The 19,483-nt window shown below is 40.8% G+C and overlaps 2 protein-coding genes across 2 annotated transcripts; one reads left to right on the top strand and one right to left on the bottom strand.

Annotated features, from left to right (window-relative positions):
* Positions 1 to 1,097: 1,097 nt before the first annotated feature.
* LOC126394283 (cytochrome P450 1A1) lies at positions 1,098 to 6,774 on the bottom strand. Its single transcript, XM_050051007.1, has 7 exons — positions 6,505 to 6,774; positions 5,794 to 6,414; positions 4,840 to 4,963; positions 4,634 to 4,723; positions 1,715 to 1,838; positions 1,545 to 1,631; positions 1,098 to 1,380 (listed from the first exon to the last, which is right to left on the bottom strand). The coding sequence occupies exons 1-7, from the start codon at positions 6,772 to 6,774 to the stop codon at positions 1,098 to 1,100; spliced, it is 1,599 nt and encodes a 532-aa protein (XP_049906964.1).
* A 2,981-nt stretch (positions 6,775 to 9,755) lies between these two features.
* LOC126394872 (aldehyde dehydrogenase 1A1-like) lies at positions 9,756 to 18,413 on the top strand. The gene is made up of 14 exons (XM_050052009.1): positions 9,756 to 9,951; positions 11,350 to 11,510; positions 12,312 to 12,416; positions 12,562 to 12,702; positions 12,822 to 12,951; positions 13,084 to 13,145; positions 13,745 to 13,873; positions 14,053 to 14,166; positions 14,299 to 14,401; positions 16,062 to 16,246; positions 16,331 to 16,495; positions 16,629 to 16,786; positions 16,984 to 17,058; positions 17,838 to 18,413. The coding sequence occupies exons 1-14, from the start codon at positions 9,891 to 9,893 to the stop codon at positions 17,908 to 17,910; spliced, it is 1,662 nt and encodes a 553-aa protein (XP_049907966.1). The 5' UTR covers positions 9,756 to 9,890; the 3' UTR covers positions 17,911 to 18,413.
* Positions 18,414 to 19,483: the final 1,070 nt, after the last annotated feature.

Here is a 19,483-nt window from a genome sequence, read left to right on the forward strand (position 1 = left end):
GAGGAGAAGAGGGCCGACGAGAGTGAGGATGAACCCTGTGTGAACACAGTTTGAGGCCTGAAGCGCTGATCGTCAATCTGAAACACCCTCTCTCTCCCTCCCTCAGTGTTAACTGTGACTAATAACTTAAGATAAAGGGTTTTAATGAGGGGCTGTTTTCAGGCTAGTTTCATTTTTAATATGGTGGGACAGGAAGGCGGAGGGACTCTACCCTTTTTAAGTACAGGCGCAAAAGCACTTTGAATGACCCTCCATTGTCAAAAAATATTGTGTTCAATACTAACATGATGTTAGTTCATATTTAATGCTATGTCTAGCTAATTTTCAATATTTAGAAACACATATGTACATACATTTCCCTTTTGCACATTTGCCAAAACAGAAACTCCAGTCGGTGAACAATAGTATAAGAAGTACTGTGTCTCTGTGGCGTTATTAAAGGGGCAGCACACCCCAGAATCAAAAATACATATTTTTCCTCTAACCTGCAGTGCTATTTATCAATCTAGATTGTTTTGGTGTGAATGGCCTAATACTGGAGATAACAGCCATGCCTGCTTTCTCTCCAGTATAATGAAACTAGATGGCATGTGGCTTGCGACAAAATACATTTGAAAATCTTAACAGAAATGTCTTTTACCAGAAATCATGACGCGGTTACTCAAGATAATCCACAGACCTTGTTGTGAGCAGCTTCATGTAGGAACTATTTTCCTTCTACCAAACTACATCCACCAACTGTATCACCTTGCAGAAGGAAGTGTGCATCTACTGCTAGCTCACCTAGCACCACTGAGTTAGCTAATGTTAGAGTTTAACCGAGGAGGACACCACATGTTTATATCTTGTACTGTTCCATTGTATTGGAGAAGGCAGACATCTCAATGGCTGATATCGCCAACAATCAACAACTCCCATCAAAAACAATCTAGGCTGATAAATAACACTACAGGTAAAACAAAAAATATGTATTGTTGATTTTGGGGTGAGCTGTCCCTTTATAGTTAGCCAAATATGGTGGCTAATAACAATAATAATAATAATAATGATAATTAGAATTTGTGATGTAATACTCCAAGACATCCACATCATTGGATCTAAAACCTTGAGGTGATGGTAATCCTGTACGGTCGCGGTTTCATAGTCAGACCAAAATCGGTGCTGAGATCCAACGCCTGCCCTGGAACATTTGCAATCTGCAGCCCGTGGAGCAGCGTGGTGAGAAAGATAAACATCTCCAAACGTGCAAATCCATCACCGAGACAGCGTCTCTTGCCCATGCCAAAGATGAGGACCTTCTCCGTCAGCTCCTTGTTGAGGAGTCCTGAGGGACTCAGAAAGCGATCAGGACGAAATGTGTCCGGGTCACCCCAAAGATCACTGGGACAGAGCAAAACAACATGAAGATCAATGAAGCAATCAAACAGAAAACACATTATTGTCTGAAAGAAGACGCTGAAACACTTCACTCTTACTGATACAATAGTCTTTTAAAAGTCAAACTCAAAGTCATAATGTAGTAATGAATTCTTGCGGCTACTCACATATCATGATTGACTTGATACTGGTTAATGAAGACACATGTGTCTTTAGGAATGTAATATCCATTCAGGGTGATGTTTCTCGTAGTACTGAAGGGGACAAAACCAGAGTTTTAACAACAATACATACAGCTGTACACATGAATGTACTGCAAAGAAAACTACAGACTTACCAGTGAGGAATTGTGAAAGGGACGTATGAAGCATGGCGAAACACCTCATATATGAACGCTTCTGTGAAAGGCATCTTGGGCTTATCTGAAAACCTGGGCAGTCTGGCTGTGCCAATGTGGTTGACTTCAAAAGAAAAGAAAAAACACAGAAACCCATTAGAAATTTATGGAGAACTTGGCAGTTTTGAAGTCACTTTTCTGTGCTCTGTGCAACTCTTAACTTTACGTGCCCTTTTACGCTCCTGAAACTTAATCTGCATCCCAGTTTTTGGTCTGGAGAATGCAGCCCAGGACAGGTATGTCCCTCTAAGGACCTGAAGGCTCTTCAACTACTTTCCCAAATGTGATGGTCTGTCCTCACAAAGACCAAAACAGAATGTGCATTTATGTGCAATTTGGAAGGTCAAACATTTCTAAGGTTTTCACCATAGCTTTTCAGTATAGACTGTATAAAACAAAATGACGTGACCCATTGATTTGTGGACTCATGTTTGATGAGCCAGAAACATCCATATTTGGATGAGAGGGTGGAGCTGTGGATGAGCAAGGGGTGGATCTGACTGAGAAACTGTGAACACTATCGGCAGACAGCCTGTCACTCAAAGCGGCACGCCCTCAATTATGCATAACTTTAAGCCTTAAACAAATGTAAATGGGTAAATTATATACAATTCACCCCTGTGCAGTTGTCATGAATGTTGAAATTAGCTATAGAGACCAAAACTGTCTGTTGTTCCAGGCTGTAAACATGTCTATTTCTGCTGTAAAGCTCAATATTTTAACATGGTTGTCTATGGGGACTGACTTGTTTCTGGAGCCAGCCTCAAGTGGCCATTAGAGGAACTGCAGTTTTTCATTAATTTCCTTTTTTCAGCCCTGGAGGTTGCAGCTTCCTTTTCAACAGAAGACGAATTGGCTGACATAAGGGGTAAACTAGGACTCAGTATTCCATGATAGCTGATTACTTTTGGGAAGCTATCAGGATCTGATTAACATGTCCCAGCTTAAAAAAACAAACGCTGATACATTTACAGCCTTTATGGGCAGAGTAAGATAATGGGGTCTACTAGGATATAGCCTCTGAACTAGGATGCAGGTTAAGTCAGTGATTGGCCAGTAGAGTCTTTGAAGTTGGGATCTACAATGACATCAAATCACTCTTTAGCTCTATGGTAGATTTCTGATATAATTGCACTGTCATTAGTTTTCATTCTAGATTTCAAAACAAGTCAAAAGTTCACTGTCTGTTAAATTGAGCTGCACTTTTCAGTTCACCGGGGTTTAAAAGGCCTGAGATGGATTGAATGTTTTGAGTTATTAACATGCGACTTCACAAATTATTACAATTACTGAACAAATTATGCTCATCTTTCAGATTAATTAAAAATCAATCACTCATTCACTAATAAGGATTCCAGCAAAATGGTGAGCTTTACTGTAAACAGGAGAATAAAAGCTTCACAGTCAATTTATTGTGTTAATTTACAATTAATTGAGGTGATGAGTAAGTGAAGTATTTCAAACTATGTGCGATCACATAGTGTCCCTTGCGTGTTACCTCCTTTGTGTCAGTCTGGAACAACTCTCTAACCTTTCTTTCTTTTTTCTTTCTTTCTTTCTGTGGCTGTTTGTGCCTCCCTCTCTGATTCATGCTGTCTCCTCTTACTGTCTCCCTCCCTCTCTCTCTCTCTCTCTCTCTCTCTCTCTCTCTCTCTCTCTCTCTCTCTCTCTCTATCTCTCTCCCTGTGAAAATGCAACGTGCCTCAGAACAGACAGACCAGTTCTGTCAACCCACTTCAAAAGTAGCTCTGGCGTCAGCAAATTGGTCTGATCTTTTGTGAGTTTCTCTGGTGGCTGTCGGGCTGTGTCTGTTCAGCAAGGGCACTCTGGTTGGCCACTGTTGGGTTTTTATTATACTGAATCTGCCTGAAGTTTTGATACCCAGCAGATGTCATCATATGCCGGGCTACTCAAGTGATGATAATGATGATGAATCTGTTATAAAGAGATGCATTTCCACCTAATTGTATCCCTAAAAGAATACTTCATCCACAAAATGATCATTTGTATATCAGTTTTCACTCTGTGTCATGTTGGATTTGAAGAGGAAAGAAATCTGTGCTTTTCTCACATGCCTCCATGGTAAATGAACGGAGAAAAGTCTTGATGAATTAGAGTAAAAGGGGGTTGCATTTAACAGCAGCAAAACTATATCAAAACATCAATTTGCAAACTGTCACACAGCTTGTGCAGTATAAAGTAAATACTTAGCATATGACTGGGTTATTGAGACTTATATTACACTGCATAAGTAGTGTATGCGTTTGTTCAGAGATGTTTTGATTAGAGATTATTGTTAAAACGCAGCCCCTTTAACTTAAATTCATCAAGATTTTTTTTTCCATTTTTGGATTCTTCGTTCACTGTGGAGGCATGCCAGAAAAACAAAGTTCTTTTCAACATAACATATGGTGAGTAACTGATATACAGATGAACATTGTGTGGGTAAAGACATTACTTCTATAGACTTTTGGAAGATATTTAAACAGATAATAGCAACAGTTTTTATTGATCTCTGTATCTAGTTCCTATCTCAAATATTAAGAGCCTCTGTATGTGAAGCAACACCTCCTCTAAATTTAGTAGTTTTGGCACATCAATAATGAACTACCAGCCACAACTGTTGGCTCATTAGTGATGTGTTAATCATTAATGAGTGACCTTCTATTCCTGGACAATGAGAATGAGTCATTCATAAGACGGACACTGGACGGGCCCTCGCTACCCAGCATAGCACAAATTCTTTCTCATTAGATTTAGATGAATGCAGTAATGCTCTGAAATATGCCAGTTAGTAAAGAATCACATTGGTATACAATGAAAAGGAGAGATTGGTCATACGTTAACATAAGATGGTACCTATCTCTTGGTGTATTCTGTCCTGGATGTCAGGATACTTGATCAGGTACAACAGGCTCCACTGTAAACCAGCAATGATGGTGTCAAATCCTTTAGAAAACCACAAACAACACAGTCACAGTGAAACAACAGTAATCATCTTTATGAATATGATCAACTGGATGTCACTATTTGATAATATAAGTGAAACTTCCAGTGTGGCTCACCTGCTCCAAAGATATCTATGACAGTGTGGATGATCTGAGAGTTGGAGAGCTCAGATGGATCCTTATTTTCTTCTCTGTCCTCACAAAGTGCAATCAGAGCGTCTGTTATGTCCCGTATACAGTTCTGCAATCACACACACACGTTTACAACATGGCAGGAAATTTAACATTGATTGTGTTGCTGTCTTTCTTAAATCACTGTCACTGAAACATCAAGGTATCTGAATTAACTATTGGGCAGTTAATGATTATGCAAATATAGAGGTTCAAAGTTTATTAGGGAAGAGACAGTAATCAGTTATGGTACGACGCGTGCCTTCCAGTGGGATGCTAATTCCTAATTAGAGTTCGTGCGAACATTTTAGCCACTCTGCACAAGAACAAAGGTCCCTCCCAGGGAACTTGTTTGTTATTTTTTTGGCTACAGTTGCACTCACAGCTACTACTGTATGAGTGCAATGTCAGATTAAATAGTGAACAGCAAATTAGTGGGACAGATATAAGAAAAACAACAGACACACCCTCCACCACGTTAGGCTGTCCTGAAAATATTCTGTTTGTAAGTTGTGGTCACTGTGCACTAGACTGGCTGAGGTAATATAAAGATAATATTCATGAAACCAGTGATCAGTTTATCATGATAATACAGTATTATGATATTTAACAAATCCTTATGGTGGCTTGGTTTTGGTAGGTATGGGAAACTATTGTCTGTTTTGCACTGCATGTCTTTAAAAACCCTTAAACTGTGAATTATTCTTCGACTTAACTATTTGTAGTAGCTGCCAATCAACAGTGCAAGTGTAAAATAAAAACACAACCTCATGCTGCAAGACAGCAATGGTTGATTATACTGTAATGTGTCAGTGTGATTTTAGCATTTCCTTTTGCGATCTCCCTCCCTTTCTCTCCACTAAATTCTGGTCTACACGTGCATCTTGCTGGCCTCCATACCTTATCAAAGGTGTTGATATGTTCCTCAATGCTACGCTCCATGAATCCATTCATCCTATGGATGTGCTGGACCATCTTCCTTAGAGATGGACTTGGAAAGTAGCGGAACACAGGGAAAAAATCAGCCAGGTTCCCAGCTGCAAAGATCCTCAGGACCTCGTTGTTGATGTGAACAATAGTGAGGAATTCCTTGTCGTTGTAGTCGTACCTTTTCCCAAAACAGAGGGCACAGACAACATTTGCCACTGAGGTTACCAGGGGCATCACTGGATCTATACCTGTCGTATCATGGCCCATTTCCCCTTTAGCAGCAGCCTGTTCCCGAATCACCTCCACCATCTCTGCTGCTTCAGCACAGACGTGCTCCTCTAGCAGGCAGGTGGCACCAGAACCTCTGGGCTCAGCCTGGGAGAAAGACCTGAGGGCGTTCTTGCACAGCTTCTTATGGAGCATCCAAGCTGGTCCATACTTCTCACTGAAGGTCATACTGGTCCCGTTGGCTACAGCAGAGAAGGTGAATAGGTCAGGACGCCCAGCAAAAGCTTCTCCTTGCCGAACCAGTGCCTGTCTGATGGTGGTGTATCCACTCAGGACGACAACAGTCAAAGAGCCAAGACGCATCTAGAGTCAAAGAATGAACACATGATTGAATCAATAAATACTTTCTCCTCTGTCCAGCTGAAACTTTCCAACACATTTTACTGTCTATACCTTGAAAACATCGCCATACTGGAGCCTCAAGCGGGTTAGAGAAAGATGAATCTGGTCCCCCATCTGGAGCAGATTGCCGACAAGGGGCCACGGCGTGGGGCCAGGAGGAGGGGGATATTTTGTGTGGTCCAATTGGGAGTGGTGGTGGTGGCTCTTTCGGCCCCTGAGGGCCATCAGGAGGAGGGTCAGAAGACACAGAGCAACAGTGACACTGGACAGAGAAGTATCAGGGTTCTCCTTGATGGGCAGCGTCCCAAACGACAGTCTCATCCTGCCAGGTAAACTCTAAATACTGTGAGAGAGAGGGGGGAGAGACTGTTAAAAGACAAGGTGAAAGTCAGAACTTGGTCCCACTGGATTACTCTAAATGAAGACATTGTGACTGGTGCTCAAAATATTTAAAAAACTAAAATAGAAACAGAAAGAAAGAAAACAATATGGCAAACAATTTCGATAGAAAACTCACTTCAGTGTATCCTCTGTAACTTTGAGTGTAAAAAAGTAGAGAGCCGGACAACAGAGAGCAGAGCAGAGACCAAAATACTCAGCTGGCAGAAGTTTGAGGTCTGATCCTCGGGAACTTGTTGATGAGAGTAGCACACTGTACGGGACGTCCCTTTCAGCAGCGGCCGGGCCCCCTGCAGAGGGAGCTGCTGCCCGCTCACAATAGAGAGGCACACATGGCGAGAAACTTGGCTCAGGGTGAAGGATGAGTCCTGCCCGGCCAGCCAGTGACCGCATCGACCCATTTGACCGCAGACCGGAACCATTCACAACAAGGGCCCCTCCTCTCCTGTTCCCTCTTTCCCTCACAAAGTTGCAGGCTGGTTGTTGTGGTGCATAGGCATTTGAAAAGGATCTTCAGGGGCTTATACTTTATGAAATGTGTTTTTAAAATATACATGAATGGAAAGAAGGCCAACAAAACATTGTTTGTAAAAACCCTGAAACTGTACTATCCACAAATTAATATACTTTCAAAACATTTCAACTTGAATTCAGAACTTTTATCTCTACCGAATAAAATATTGTGATATTAGCATTTCTGTTCAATTAAAGGATCAGAGTACTTCCTTCCTCACAGACCCCAAAATTGTTTGATGAACAATGTAATTTCTGTAATGTGTCACAGGGGGGCACTCTCCATCTGCTTAGACTGACTCCATGTCTTCTACAGTTTGGACTGAGGTCAGTGCTCTAAGGCTTTAGGCATCAGCCAACTCATAACCACAACACTTCAAGAAGTGTGGACAAAACAATAGGAACACCTCACAATGTATTCCAATCAAGTGCAAAATCATATACTGGTTTAAATAAAAGCTGAATCTACACCTCTTTGTCACACCCACACAATAAAAGATTAATATAAACATTGCAAGCTACTGCTGGTAATATATAGTATGTGAAAAAACTGATTGTCAGTTTAACAGATTTATTTTTCCTTTCACTTCAGCAGCTTTAATTTCTTTTATTTTGCTATATATATCTTGTGGCCTTTAATCTGATTATGAAAGCTATCAAAGTTTCTTTCTTTTCTAAGTTCTCTCTTTCCCTTTCCTTTTTCCACCTCCTCTCTCCTGCCGCCATCCCTCTTTTTATGCCTGTATTATGTCCTCCTCCCCAGTTTACTCTCTGTCTCTCTCCCTCCATCTTTCATTCCTTTCATTCTCCTTTCTTTCTCACTCTCCATCGAACCGTCAATTTAGCTCAAGCTCAACTGTGGGACACCCGGTGCTGTCAGGCCGAGCGACAGCTCCTTTGACCCAGTGGTCCACGTCCCCTCCAGGCAGAGGCGGTCCAGTCTTGTCATTAGCTCTGGCAGACAGAGCCGAGACACACACACTGACTCTGTGGAGCCAGACTACATGGTGAAGTGTCTAGAAGGAGAATGTGTTGCTTATATTCAAGCATGAAACAAAGACTAGTGTTACAGCCCTAACATGCATACAGGCATCATGACAGAAACTTGAAATGAGCATGTGCACATGCTCAAAATGTGGTAAAACTAGACAGACCCCTACATCCTCAGACATAATGATGCTGCATGTTTTGATCAAAACTCAAGACCAGTTGTAAGTCCTCACTTTTGCACAAACTGTTGACACAGACATGCATAGACAGGCAGAATTCAGTTGGATAATTTCTTAATGCTCCAATATTCACAACATGCAACTGACCCAGACCCCATTACCTTCATAGCAGAAGCTCCAAGTCAGCTGAATGACAAAATGGAGCAATGCACATTAGTATGGGAAGCTGGTTTCCACTGTGTTTTGCAACACTCCCCAACTACAGTTCTGCTGATCTTTTCATTGTTTAACAAGAGTTAATTACAGAGACTGTATTGTCCCTGGGGATAATTCTCAAAGGGATGTGTGTATTTCCAGACAGCCAAGATTAAAATAGGCGAACCAGACAAAGTTATGTGACCACATTGTTCCTGGGAGACAGTGAAGCAGCAGGAGGCCCCTTATCAAAGCAAACATCTTCCCAATTATGTTTTCTGCCTTGTAGATGGGCCTATCCTCTGCGTGTGCTGCATGCGGACACGGAACAGTTGAGTTGGGGCGATGCAATGAAGCAGCAATGGGAGCAATGCAACAAGTGAGAGTGAGAAGTCTAAATGTCTGGCCTTGATCAGAGATTCTTTTCGTATGCTTCAGCTTAGTATGGATTGTTTTTGTTTTGGTCAGACTTGGTCATTGGAGCAATTTACATCTGTTATCTATTTCTGTGAAGAAAACATTGAGAAACAAAATAAATATTAATCAATTAAAGAAGAAGATACAGATTAAATTATCATATGAATCAGTATCAAAAACCTTAATATATCAATCAAAACATGCAAAAGAGCCTACTGTGCTTCATAAAGTTGGAATACCTTAAAACCAATACACCAGTTCAGTGGGAGATTTAATGGGAACAGTAAAGAAGGGCAAAAGCAATGGTATGCATGATTTAAGACTGACACTAATAGTTTATTTTTTTTCCTATGTGTGAACAGTATAGCCTATTATCACCAAAAAGAATGAGCTCAAATGTACATTGTGACTGATATTAATTCATTAATAAAGAGACAATATAATGAACAATGCACACAATGAACAATACTTACCATAAACTATAATGTCATGCTCTTCATGATCAAAGAAACTGCGCGCGCTTGCCTCGCGGGCCACGTGGGGGTAAAACTTGGATTGGTTCCGCCTGAACGGTTATTAGCGCGTGCGGCGGGACCCTCAGAGCAGCGACCGAGGAGGACTCCCGGTGCGACGGTACGTGGTGCTGCTGTTTCTTTGCTTCCTCGCGCTGAGTGCAGCAGGTATATAAAGCTGCTCGGCGGGTCTCCGGTCCACTGACGGTGAGAGGAGGCAGACAGCTGCAACATGCCTGTGACCGGAGCAGGAGTCCATCAGACTGGAGGCACCTCATCAGCATCTCCAACAGGTGAGCAAACTTTAGAAGACTTCTGAGTTATGGAGCTGTTACAGCCTTCAATAAACCATATTATGCTATGAAATGGAAATAAAAGAGTAGTTATTTCTCTAAAGAAATTTGCAAACAAAACATGGAGAAGCAGCATTTAGTTTAGTGTGCACCACAGAGCTGGAACAAACTTCCGGAGGATATCAGACAACTTTGACCACCTTTACATCCAGGTGATAAACATTTATGTTCTGTATTTGACTGAACCTAAAAACTTACAGTGAACCATATTATGTCTCAATGTAACAACATTTTTATTCAGATAGGTCTATATTATATATTTTTTAGGCTAGTATTTATATATATACTAATATACGAAAATTACAAAAAAAAAAGAAGAAAAAATATGTATATATACATTTTTTTTTCTTTTTTTGTAATTTTCTTATATTCTGAATCCTGCTTTTATTGTTAATTTAATTTTCTCTCAATTTTCCAAAGCAAATTCCTTGTCTGTGAGAACCACCTTGGCAATAAATCGGATTCTGATATTTAACTATTTAATTTCATAATTTAATAACCTTTCAGTTCTTTTAATTTGCATTTTAATGTTTTTATGCTGTTGGTCTTTTTTTTTCTCTCTATTTGTATGCAGTTAATTCTGGCTAACTCATAAGCTATAGGGCAAAATTCATGAATTATTGAAATAACAGTTGTAGCAATAATTTACTAGAAGTGCCAAGCCGAATAAAAAGCAAGCAAACTGACAGCTAAATCCTAAGCGTAAAGCTAGATTATTTAAACGGAGCTGGGACATTATAAACCTCCTAACCTGTGAATATGATCATTTGAATGCTGGTTTGTCCAGGTTACAGAAAACGAACAAATTAGTTAGTATTGTCATGTGTTAATGTTTTCTGTAGTTGTCTGTTCCACCCTATAACGGACTCTACATGTGAGGTGTAATACTCTCAGTCACCTCTTCTTCATCATGCAGTCCTTCACTGTTTCTTACAAAGTTCAGAGTTGTCTCACAAATATGATGAAGCACACCTCTGGTGGTACTTTGCCCTGGCCTCCATCCTACTGTTCTCCTATCCTCTCTGTCCAAATGAGGTCAGTCAAGTCCACAGCTCAGAGCCAGCCCGACTTTACGGTGCCAGTCGTGACCCCTGACCCTGTGGTGTTACCCTGCTGACAGTGCCAGTGCCTCATTTGGCACAGCTTCTCTCCTGCTGGTTGTAATGGCAACTTCCGCACAGGGTTATGATGAAAAACGAAAGGAGCTATTCTCACTCAGTGATCCAGATATTAACTTTCACAATCAAGTGTTCACACACACATGCAGGACAGTGTATGAGTAAACACACACGCATGAACGCAAACAGTTGGACACTGGCGTCTGTGTGTCTTTTTCAGAGGGAAAGCACGGCAACATGAACTCCCAGCCTGACAACGGCCACCAGCAGCAGTCTGATAACGGGTGCAACCATCAGAGCTGCAAACCACAGCATGTAGACGGACCTGAGACGCTGGCCATGCCCATGCCAATCCCAGACCTCACCATTCAGTACACTAAGGTAGGCTGCACCCAACAGTCAAGAGTCAAAGCTATTAGGATGGAAACAGACGTGAGGTACAATACACAGCTAAGCGATCCAGTTTGGTTCAGCTTCTTCCGCTCCCAGGGGACCATACAACTCATTACAAAACAGAATTACAACAATTTAACAGTGAGACTCTCAGGATTTAGGGATTTAGGGATTTTTTTTAGGGAGAATGTGGAATTCAGTCACTGGTGACATATGTAGGATTGGCTGACTTGATGTCAGGTTTTGATTGCAAATCTAATTTAAATCTTGAGTCACAAAAAATAAAAAAAAATTGCAGTTTTTGATATTTTCCTTTCATCCTCATCCTAACATGTATCATGTGTCCTGGGAGGCAGATTGTGTGTTTAATCATCTGGTCTGCATTTAGGTGAATCAGCCTGTCTGTAATGGCTTCAGTTGCCCTTTAATATGGCATTGAGCACCAGTCAAGTAGCAATTTAGTATTTATGGTTTGTGTCAAAAATGAAAATTAAAAATATGGTGTGTAGGCTTGTAATTTGAGGAGAATGAGGATGTGGTTTTAACGAGATGAAATAGATGAGTTAATACTCAACAAGCTTTACAGCATACAGATGCATCGAATAAAAAATATCAGAGAGCAAGCAGGACTCCCGCTAACAGGGAGCCTGTTTTTAATTCTGTCAGGCTGAGAAGAGCTGATACTCTAGCGCCATGTGTTTAGGACTGTCTTTGATCTGCTTTGAGACAATGTATAAGAAACTCTGTCTGTGTGTTTTATTCTTTTCGAAATCTGCTCCAATATCTCAGCTGTTCATCAATAACGAGTGGCATGAGTCCTGCAGCGGGAGAAAGATTTCTGTGTATGATCCCGCCACGGGGAGGCTGCTGTGTGAAGTGGAGGAGGCTGAACCTGTGAGTATATTATGTATTTTAGAAATCAGAGGTGCTTTTTTGATCTCTGCACTAGCAGGGATTTGAAGATGAAGGGGTGGGGTGGGTTCATGACACCATGTTATGTTGTTAGTATGACCACCTCTTCAACTTGAACCTTATGTAGGAAGATGTGGACAAAGCAGTCAGGAGTGCCAGAGCTGCCTTTCAGATGGGGTCACCATGGCGATCAATGGACGCCTCAGGCCGAGGTCAACTACTTAACAGACTTGCTGACTTAGTGGAGAGAGACAGACTACTGCTGGCTGTGAGAAACACACACACACACACACACACACACACATAAACTGGTAAACACACAACTGGTTTATTACAGTGAAGTCATGACTCTTAATGATTATAGGTGTTTTTTATTATTATTTCTAGACACTAGAGGCTCTGGACTCTGGCAAAGTGTTTCTCATGGCATATTATGTAGACCTGATGGCCACAATCAAAACCCTGAGATACTATGGTGGCTGGGCAGACAAAATTCACGGCAAAACCATCCCTATAGGTGAGTTTACGTATTGATCACCAACATTCAGATTCCTCACAACTTTAGTGATAGATTTTGTTTAGATTTAGACGTAAAGAGTAAAACCACCATGAATTAACTATGCTTTTTTTTTCTTTTTCTTTTTTTTAGATGGAGAGTATTTTACTTATACTCGACATGAGCCCATTGGTGTATGTGGTCAGATCATTCCTGTGAGTAGAAAAACGAGAGACTGCACACACCACTTAAAAGATTTTTTTGTGTTTTACTATAATCATTCATTTATACAGTGACTATAGAAACTGTAACAAGCAAGGTTGCAATTACTGTAAGCTTATCATTATAACATTTGGCCAATTAATCTGTGCCGATAGGATGTTTTACAAACTCATTATCGGTGAGCCTCCAATAGTGGCCGATGGCTGCACAGTCTCCACCAGTCACGAGGGGACATACATCCAAAAGCAGAGCTGATGAGGGGAGGGTTGTGTTAAATGATCAGTGGGTAAAGCTCCAGAGAAAGCAGGTCCCTTCTGCTGCCCTCGTAGTGTTTCACACACACTCGGGAGGTGGATGGGGGGATTCGGCTGCTTAATTGGCTTTTGGCTTGTTCCTGTTCCAAACTATAGTTATTATATTGGCCTTTAAAAATCAATCAGTTGTCCTTTAGTATGTACCTGCTGCAAAGGAGACAATGTACGTATTATATATGTATTTCTAGGCCTCACTGATTACCAAATAAACTCACAGAAAACATAATACTTTCACATGCCGTTGCAACTCAAATGTGTTTCTGCACTTTCACATACAGTGGAACTTCCCAGTGATGATGTTTGCATGGAAGATTGCTCCTGCTCTGTGCTGTGGGAACACTGTAGTCATCAAACCTGCTGAACAGACCCCATTATCAGCCCTGCACATGGCTGCGCTCATCAAAGAGGTACTCTGATTATTACTGTTTGCCCCCAACAGTGATAGAAGAACAAAGAACATGTGGGCAAAAGCCATAAACTCGCATGCAGAAACTGTTGATATCTGTGTAGCTATAAAAGTAGAAAGACTGCTCTAAGATTGTGTCTCAGTTAAAATGAGTCTCTCCATCCGTCTCTCTGTGTTCAGGCTGGGTTTCCTCCAGGAGTGGTGAACGTGGTGCCAGGTTACGGTCAGACAGCAGGCTGCGCCATTTCCCACCACATGGACATCGACAAAGTAGCCTTCACTGGATCTACTGCTGTTAGTATCTATTTACATGAATTACAAAATGAGCAGGTGTCTCTTCTCTTTTAGTGCCCTTTGCTCCTGTTTGTATTCACTCTTTCACTGTAATGTTACTGTGTTTCTCACATTGTTGTCATTGGATTCCAGGTTGGGAAACTAATCCAGAAGGCTGCAGGTGAAAGCAACCTGAAAAGAGTTACGCTAGAACTCGGTGGAAAAAACCCAAACATTGTCTTTGCTGACTGTGACTGTGAGTAGTAACAGTTACTGGATTATTCATAGTTATTTTTTAAATGGGGTTTGTCTTTTATTACCTCCGCTGTGTGTTACATTTTAAGTCATCATAATTCTGTGCACTGTTGATGAGGGCAAGATGCTTTAAAATTACTTAAAAAGGCAAAGGAAAATGAAAATAAACACATAAAATACACAGAATTAAGCTCAACTTCACATAAAGCAAAGCTTAACAAATGAGAAATTGTGTTAAACAAAGACAGCAGTCTAGACCAGTGGTTCCCAACTGGTGAGTCACGGTCCAAAAGTAGGTCGTGAGTCCATTCTGAGTGACTTGCGAATGTGTCAAGTTTATAGAAAAAGAAAAAAGCTTTATTTAAAGTACAGTGAATTTCCAGCACAGAGCTTTTATTTTGAAGTGCTATTTCTTGCTATAAATACAGTGACTAGTGGACAGCTACTTGACAGAGACAGCCAACCAGCTCGATGAAATGGCCAAATGCAAGTATGATGCTGAATATATGACTAAGGAGAGATCTGGACCCCGAGGCTAGACCAGTTGGGAACCACAGGTCTAGACTACCCTGGGAGGCAAATGGGAAAAAAAATTCCAAGTCTGATCCAATTGTTTTGTCTTCTTTATTTATGACTTAAGCAAAGGTGGGGAAAAAACAAAAAGGTTTTGCTAAAATAATTTTCCATCTGTAAAAACATGAAGTTTTGGCAGGTAAAAAAATAATGCTGTTGTCATTTCTAAAGTGTTTGTTGTTGTAATACTCATTTCAGCCAAGAGGCTAAAGTACACTACTGTTGCATGTTCTAAACAGGACTAAAAGCACTCGTGTTTTCTTCCAGGTGAGTTTGATTTCTGCTGAATGTTATACTGAAAATCCTGTGTAATATGATCAATTGATAAACACATATAATAGTACATATATTGTCTGTTGTTTTTATTAGACTGCATGTAGAAGTAGTGGTACTTTATTAGCATGTTGCAGTCACAACACTGAATTACTCACTAATTTACAGACTGTTACAGAAATCACCAAAAGCGGTGTAGAGGTGTTTTTTCTCTTCTTGGTTTTGTGCATGGAGAAATTCAAACTCACCGGGAAGAAAATGTGAATGCTTGTAGTCCTGTGTAGAACACGCGGTAATAGTGCAGCCTCTTGTGGTGGAAGGAGTATGACTACAATAATACTAAGAAAAATGTCCAACTTTTTTTTCCCCACCTGTTTCACAGATTGACTTCTTTTTTTTTTCAGGAACTTACAAGGACGATCCTGTCAAAACCTATTTTTCTCCACTTGTTCCTAAGTCACAAACACAATAGAGGAAACAATTTAGATCAGACTTAGAAAATAGATCACCAGAATTTTTTTTTCACATTTGTCTCTCTGGGCTGCTGCACTAGACTGATCTTGTTGGTAAAATATTTCCATAGCATTATGAAAAGTTATTCACTTTTACTGTACCTTCAGTGTGGACTGTGAATGGACCACCATGGCACTGACAGGTGGATCCAAACCACACCCTAATGCTGGCTTAACTTTTTAATGGTCATAAATGGCACTGGCAGCATATGAAGCTCAGACAGAGATTGCACTGTATCACCCTTTTTACTTCCTGTCAACAGTCTAGCTACAGCTTTATATCTGTGCACATGTGTCTTGCAGTAGAGTACGCAGTGGAGCAGGCCCACAGCGGTCTGTTCTTTAACCAGGGCCAATGCTGTCTGGCTGGATCCAGGGTGTTTGTGGAGGAACCGATCTACGAGGAGTTTGTCCATCGCAGTGTGGAAAAGGCCAAATCCAAAGTCCTGGGAAACCCATTGCTGCCGGGGGTTGACCAAGGACCACAGGTACAAGATACTGTTGGGTTACAGTATCTGCTCAAATATCTCTACTCCCACTGATCCAATAATTTGAGCTGCTGTTTTCTGCAGATTGACCAGAAGCAGTTTGATAAGATAATGGAGCTGATAGAGAGCGGGAAGAGGGACGGAGCCACGCTGGAGTGTGGGGGGTCTGCATGGGGTCAGCAGGGACTTTTCATCCAACCCACTGTCTTCTCAAATGTCACAGATGACATGCGCATCGCCAAAGAAGAGGTACTGTGCTCTAAAATACACTTGCATTGACACAACTGCACTCTATTGCACACAGCTTCACATAAAGCAAGCTTAACAAATGATATGTAGACTTTTGATCTTTGCTGCTGCATTTTCCTCCTGTGCTTCTCAGATTTTTGGTCCAGTGCAGCAGATCATGTGTTTCCGTAGCATCCATGAAGTCATCGAAAGAGCCAACGCCACGCACTACGGCCTGGCAGCAGGAGTGTTTACTAATGACATCGACAAAGCCCTGACAGTCTCTTCTGCTCTACAGGCTGGCATGGTCTGGTAGGAATCAAATCCTCTAAAATTAATCTGCAGCAGTCAAGAGTCGGTGGCTCAGACAATAAATTTGAAGTATCTAACCTCTCTTAAAGAAATATTAGACTTGTACAATATATTTCCACTTTGCTGCACAGTAACAGCTTGTGCAAAATGACTGGCAATTTCATGTAATGCAGTGAAACTTTTTACTTTTTTTTTAGGGTGAACTGCTACAATGCCATGAGTGCTCAGTGTCCCTTTGGTGGATTCAAGATGTCTGGGAATGGGAGGGAACTGTGAGTAATACCATCGTTTATTATCTCAGGTTTAACATGGCTGGTGCACAAGGGTGTAGGTTTGGTTTCAGAGGTGGTTATACAGTGAAGTCAGAGGTTCTTCAACAAGAAAAAAACAAGTATATACATGTAATATAAAGGTTATTTTCAACATTTATAAATAATAATAGTACATTTTAAAATTAAATTGGCTATTATCAGTATACAAAAAACCTACAAAGTACTAACTTGATAGACACCTGATATTTGTTGGGAATATCAACAATGATTTTGTAAACCTAATAACGTTTCACCTTTGTCTTTATTACAAACAGCTTTGCTAGACATGGTAAAAGCCTTTTATACTTATTTTATGTCCACCACACAGCTATGCTGGTACTGTGGTGGTCTGACTCACTGGATATAGACTGTGGGTATAAGCATGCCATTGATCTGCTATTTCAGCCAGCATTCACGTCTCTTTCCGCTATCTTTGTTCTTCCATTTTGCAAGGGCACTGTCACTGCATCCTGGGCTTAGCACCCCCCAAGGTGATTGTGATTGGTTTAGAGAAATACAAACAACCAAGAGCGTCTTTTCCCCCCCTACACCAGAATGATGCTTCCACACCTTTCTCTAGGACCAATACTATCAATCACTCAGTGCTGTAGAGAAAGGCCTGGCTACGTGAGACTAGTATTTTAATGGTAACATTACAGCTTAATGTAGCTAATGTTATTTTTCTTGCATAATCAGTGGTGGAGTTTTTGTTTGTATGTTTGTTTGTTTGTTTTTTTCAGGGGGGAATACGCTCTTCAGGAGTACACCGAGGTCAAGGCAGTCACCATCAAAATCTCACAGAAGAACTCATAATACCATCATGCCACTGGACTGACTTTCTTGTCTTTTTAATTCTCTGCTGCCCCACGGCTTCAGATCTTCCTCATACATTTTGCAATACTCAGATGGCACCCGGATATTTTGAAGGCATCGGCAATTACTTGTCACTCCATGGACATTCATTCCCGTCATCTCTCATAAGATACTGTATACCTTGTGTACTATCTCCGATGTATTTAACAGTTCAGTGATCAGCATGTTGTGTCTATTATGTGGATGTTAGCTTAAAAGAATCTGTCTGTTCAGAAGTAACCACTTGAATAGCACTTTGCCAGAAAAGAATTATTTTAATAGGTGTCATACAAAAAATAGAAAGACATTTTACAAACTATTTACAGGGATTTCCAAATGAAATCAATAAAACTGTCGACCCATGTTAGAACCAGTAAACCTTACACTGATTGTAATGCAGTAAATGTGATCATGTTTTTGTATGTTTTGTTATAGTTCTACCAGTAATACAGATAAAACGGTCATGTCAGTGTCCATTTACTTTACATACAAACTGAGAACATTACGAGATTTGTGGAGGCTATGGTGTGCCATTGCATGGAATACAGACTTTTCAGTAGTAAGTTATACTCAATTAAAGTCTCCCTCTAGACACATTTTAAATACTAATACTAATACTGCTTGTTTGTTTAACATGTTTTTTTCAAATAGGCTAAGGCTTAAAAAAAAAAATCTGAAAAGGGGCCAAAAGCAGATTTACTACTCCTCCCTCACTGAGAAATGATGGATCTGTTATGGCTCTGCTGAAAGAGCAGTGTACTACCGTTAGCATTAGAGGAAACTCAAAGAGATTCAGCCACACATGTTTGAGCCTCAGACAGACTCAGACTCAGATTGCGAGTCTGTTGTGCACCAAAATCAGCAATTAGCAAACGAATGAGAATGCTAAGTGTAGTTAGCATCTGTCATTTGTTTGTGCTTTTTGTTAGCATGTAGGCTAACTGGCAGTGGCTGACATTGCATTAGTTTTGTTAAACATACAATAATATCTTATATGGTGGGGATTTTGGCATATAGTAGAAGGAAGCTCCAGGGTCTGGTTTACATCCAAAAACTGCACAGTCAAACATGTTTGCTGTCAAAACCTTTACTACGTAGCGTTGGGTGAAAAGGGACAAACTGATCTTTTTGAACGCCCCTTTTTAGTGTCCAGTTTGTATCAGATAAGCCTGTCAAACGCCCAAGTGCCACTGAATCCCCGACTTTTCGCACACACTGTTATCTTAGGATACTGCTCACACTGCCTGCTATGGTAAGTAAACAAGAGGGGATTAAATCGGACTGGAGTCGAGAGCCCAGCCAGCCAAGGTGCTCTTCAGATGGTCATTCATCCGACTTCTGACTTGTTCATGAGCAGAGTTGGGTATAACGCGTTACAAAGTAACGCGTTAGAGTACTTTGATTACTTTTTGCAGTAACGAGTAACCTAACGCGTTAGTTTGCTGTTTGAGTAATCAAATACTTAAGTACATTTTCAAACAAGACATCAGTTACTTCCATTACTTTTAGAACGCTGGTCCTTCAGCTCTGAAAC

The sequence above is a fragment of the Epinephelus moara genome, chromosome 8 (assembly GCF_006386435.1).
Source record: "Epinephelus moara isolate mb chromosome 8, YSFRI_EMoa_1.0, whole genome shotgun sequence".
In the NCBI taxonomy this organism is placed as follows: domain Eukaryota; kingdom Metazoa; phylum Chordata; class Actinopteri; order Perciformes; family Serranidae; genus Epinephelus; species Epinephelus moara.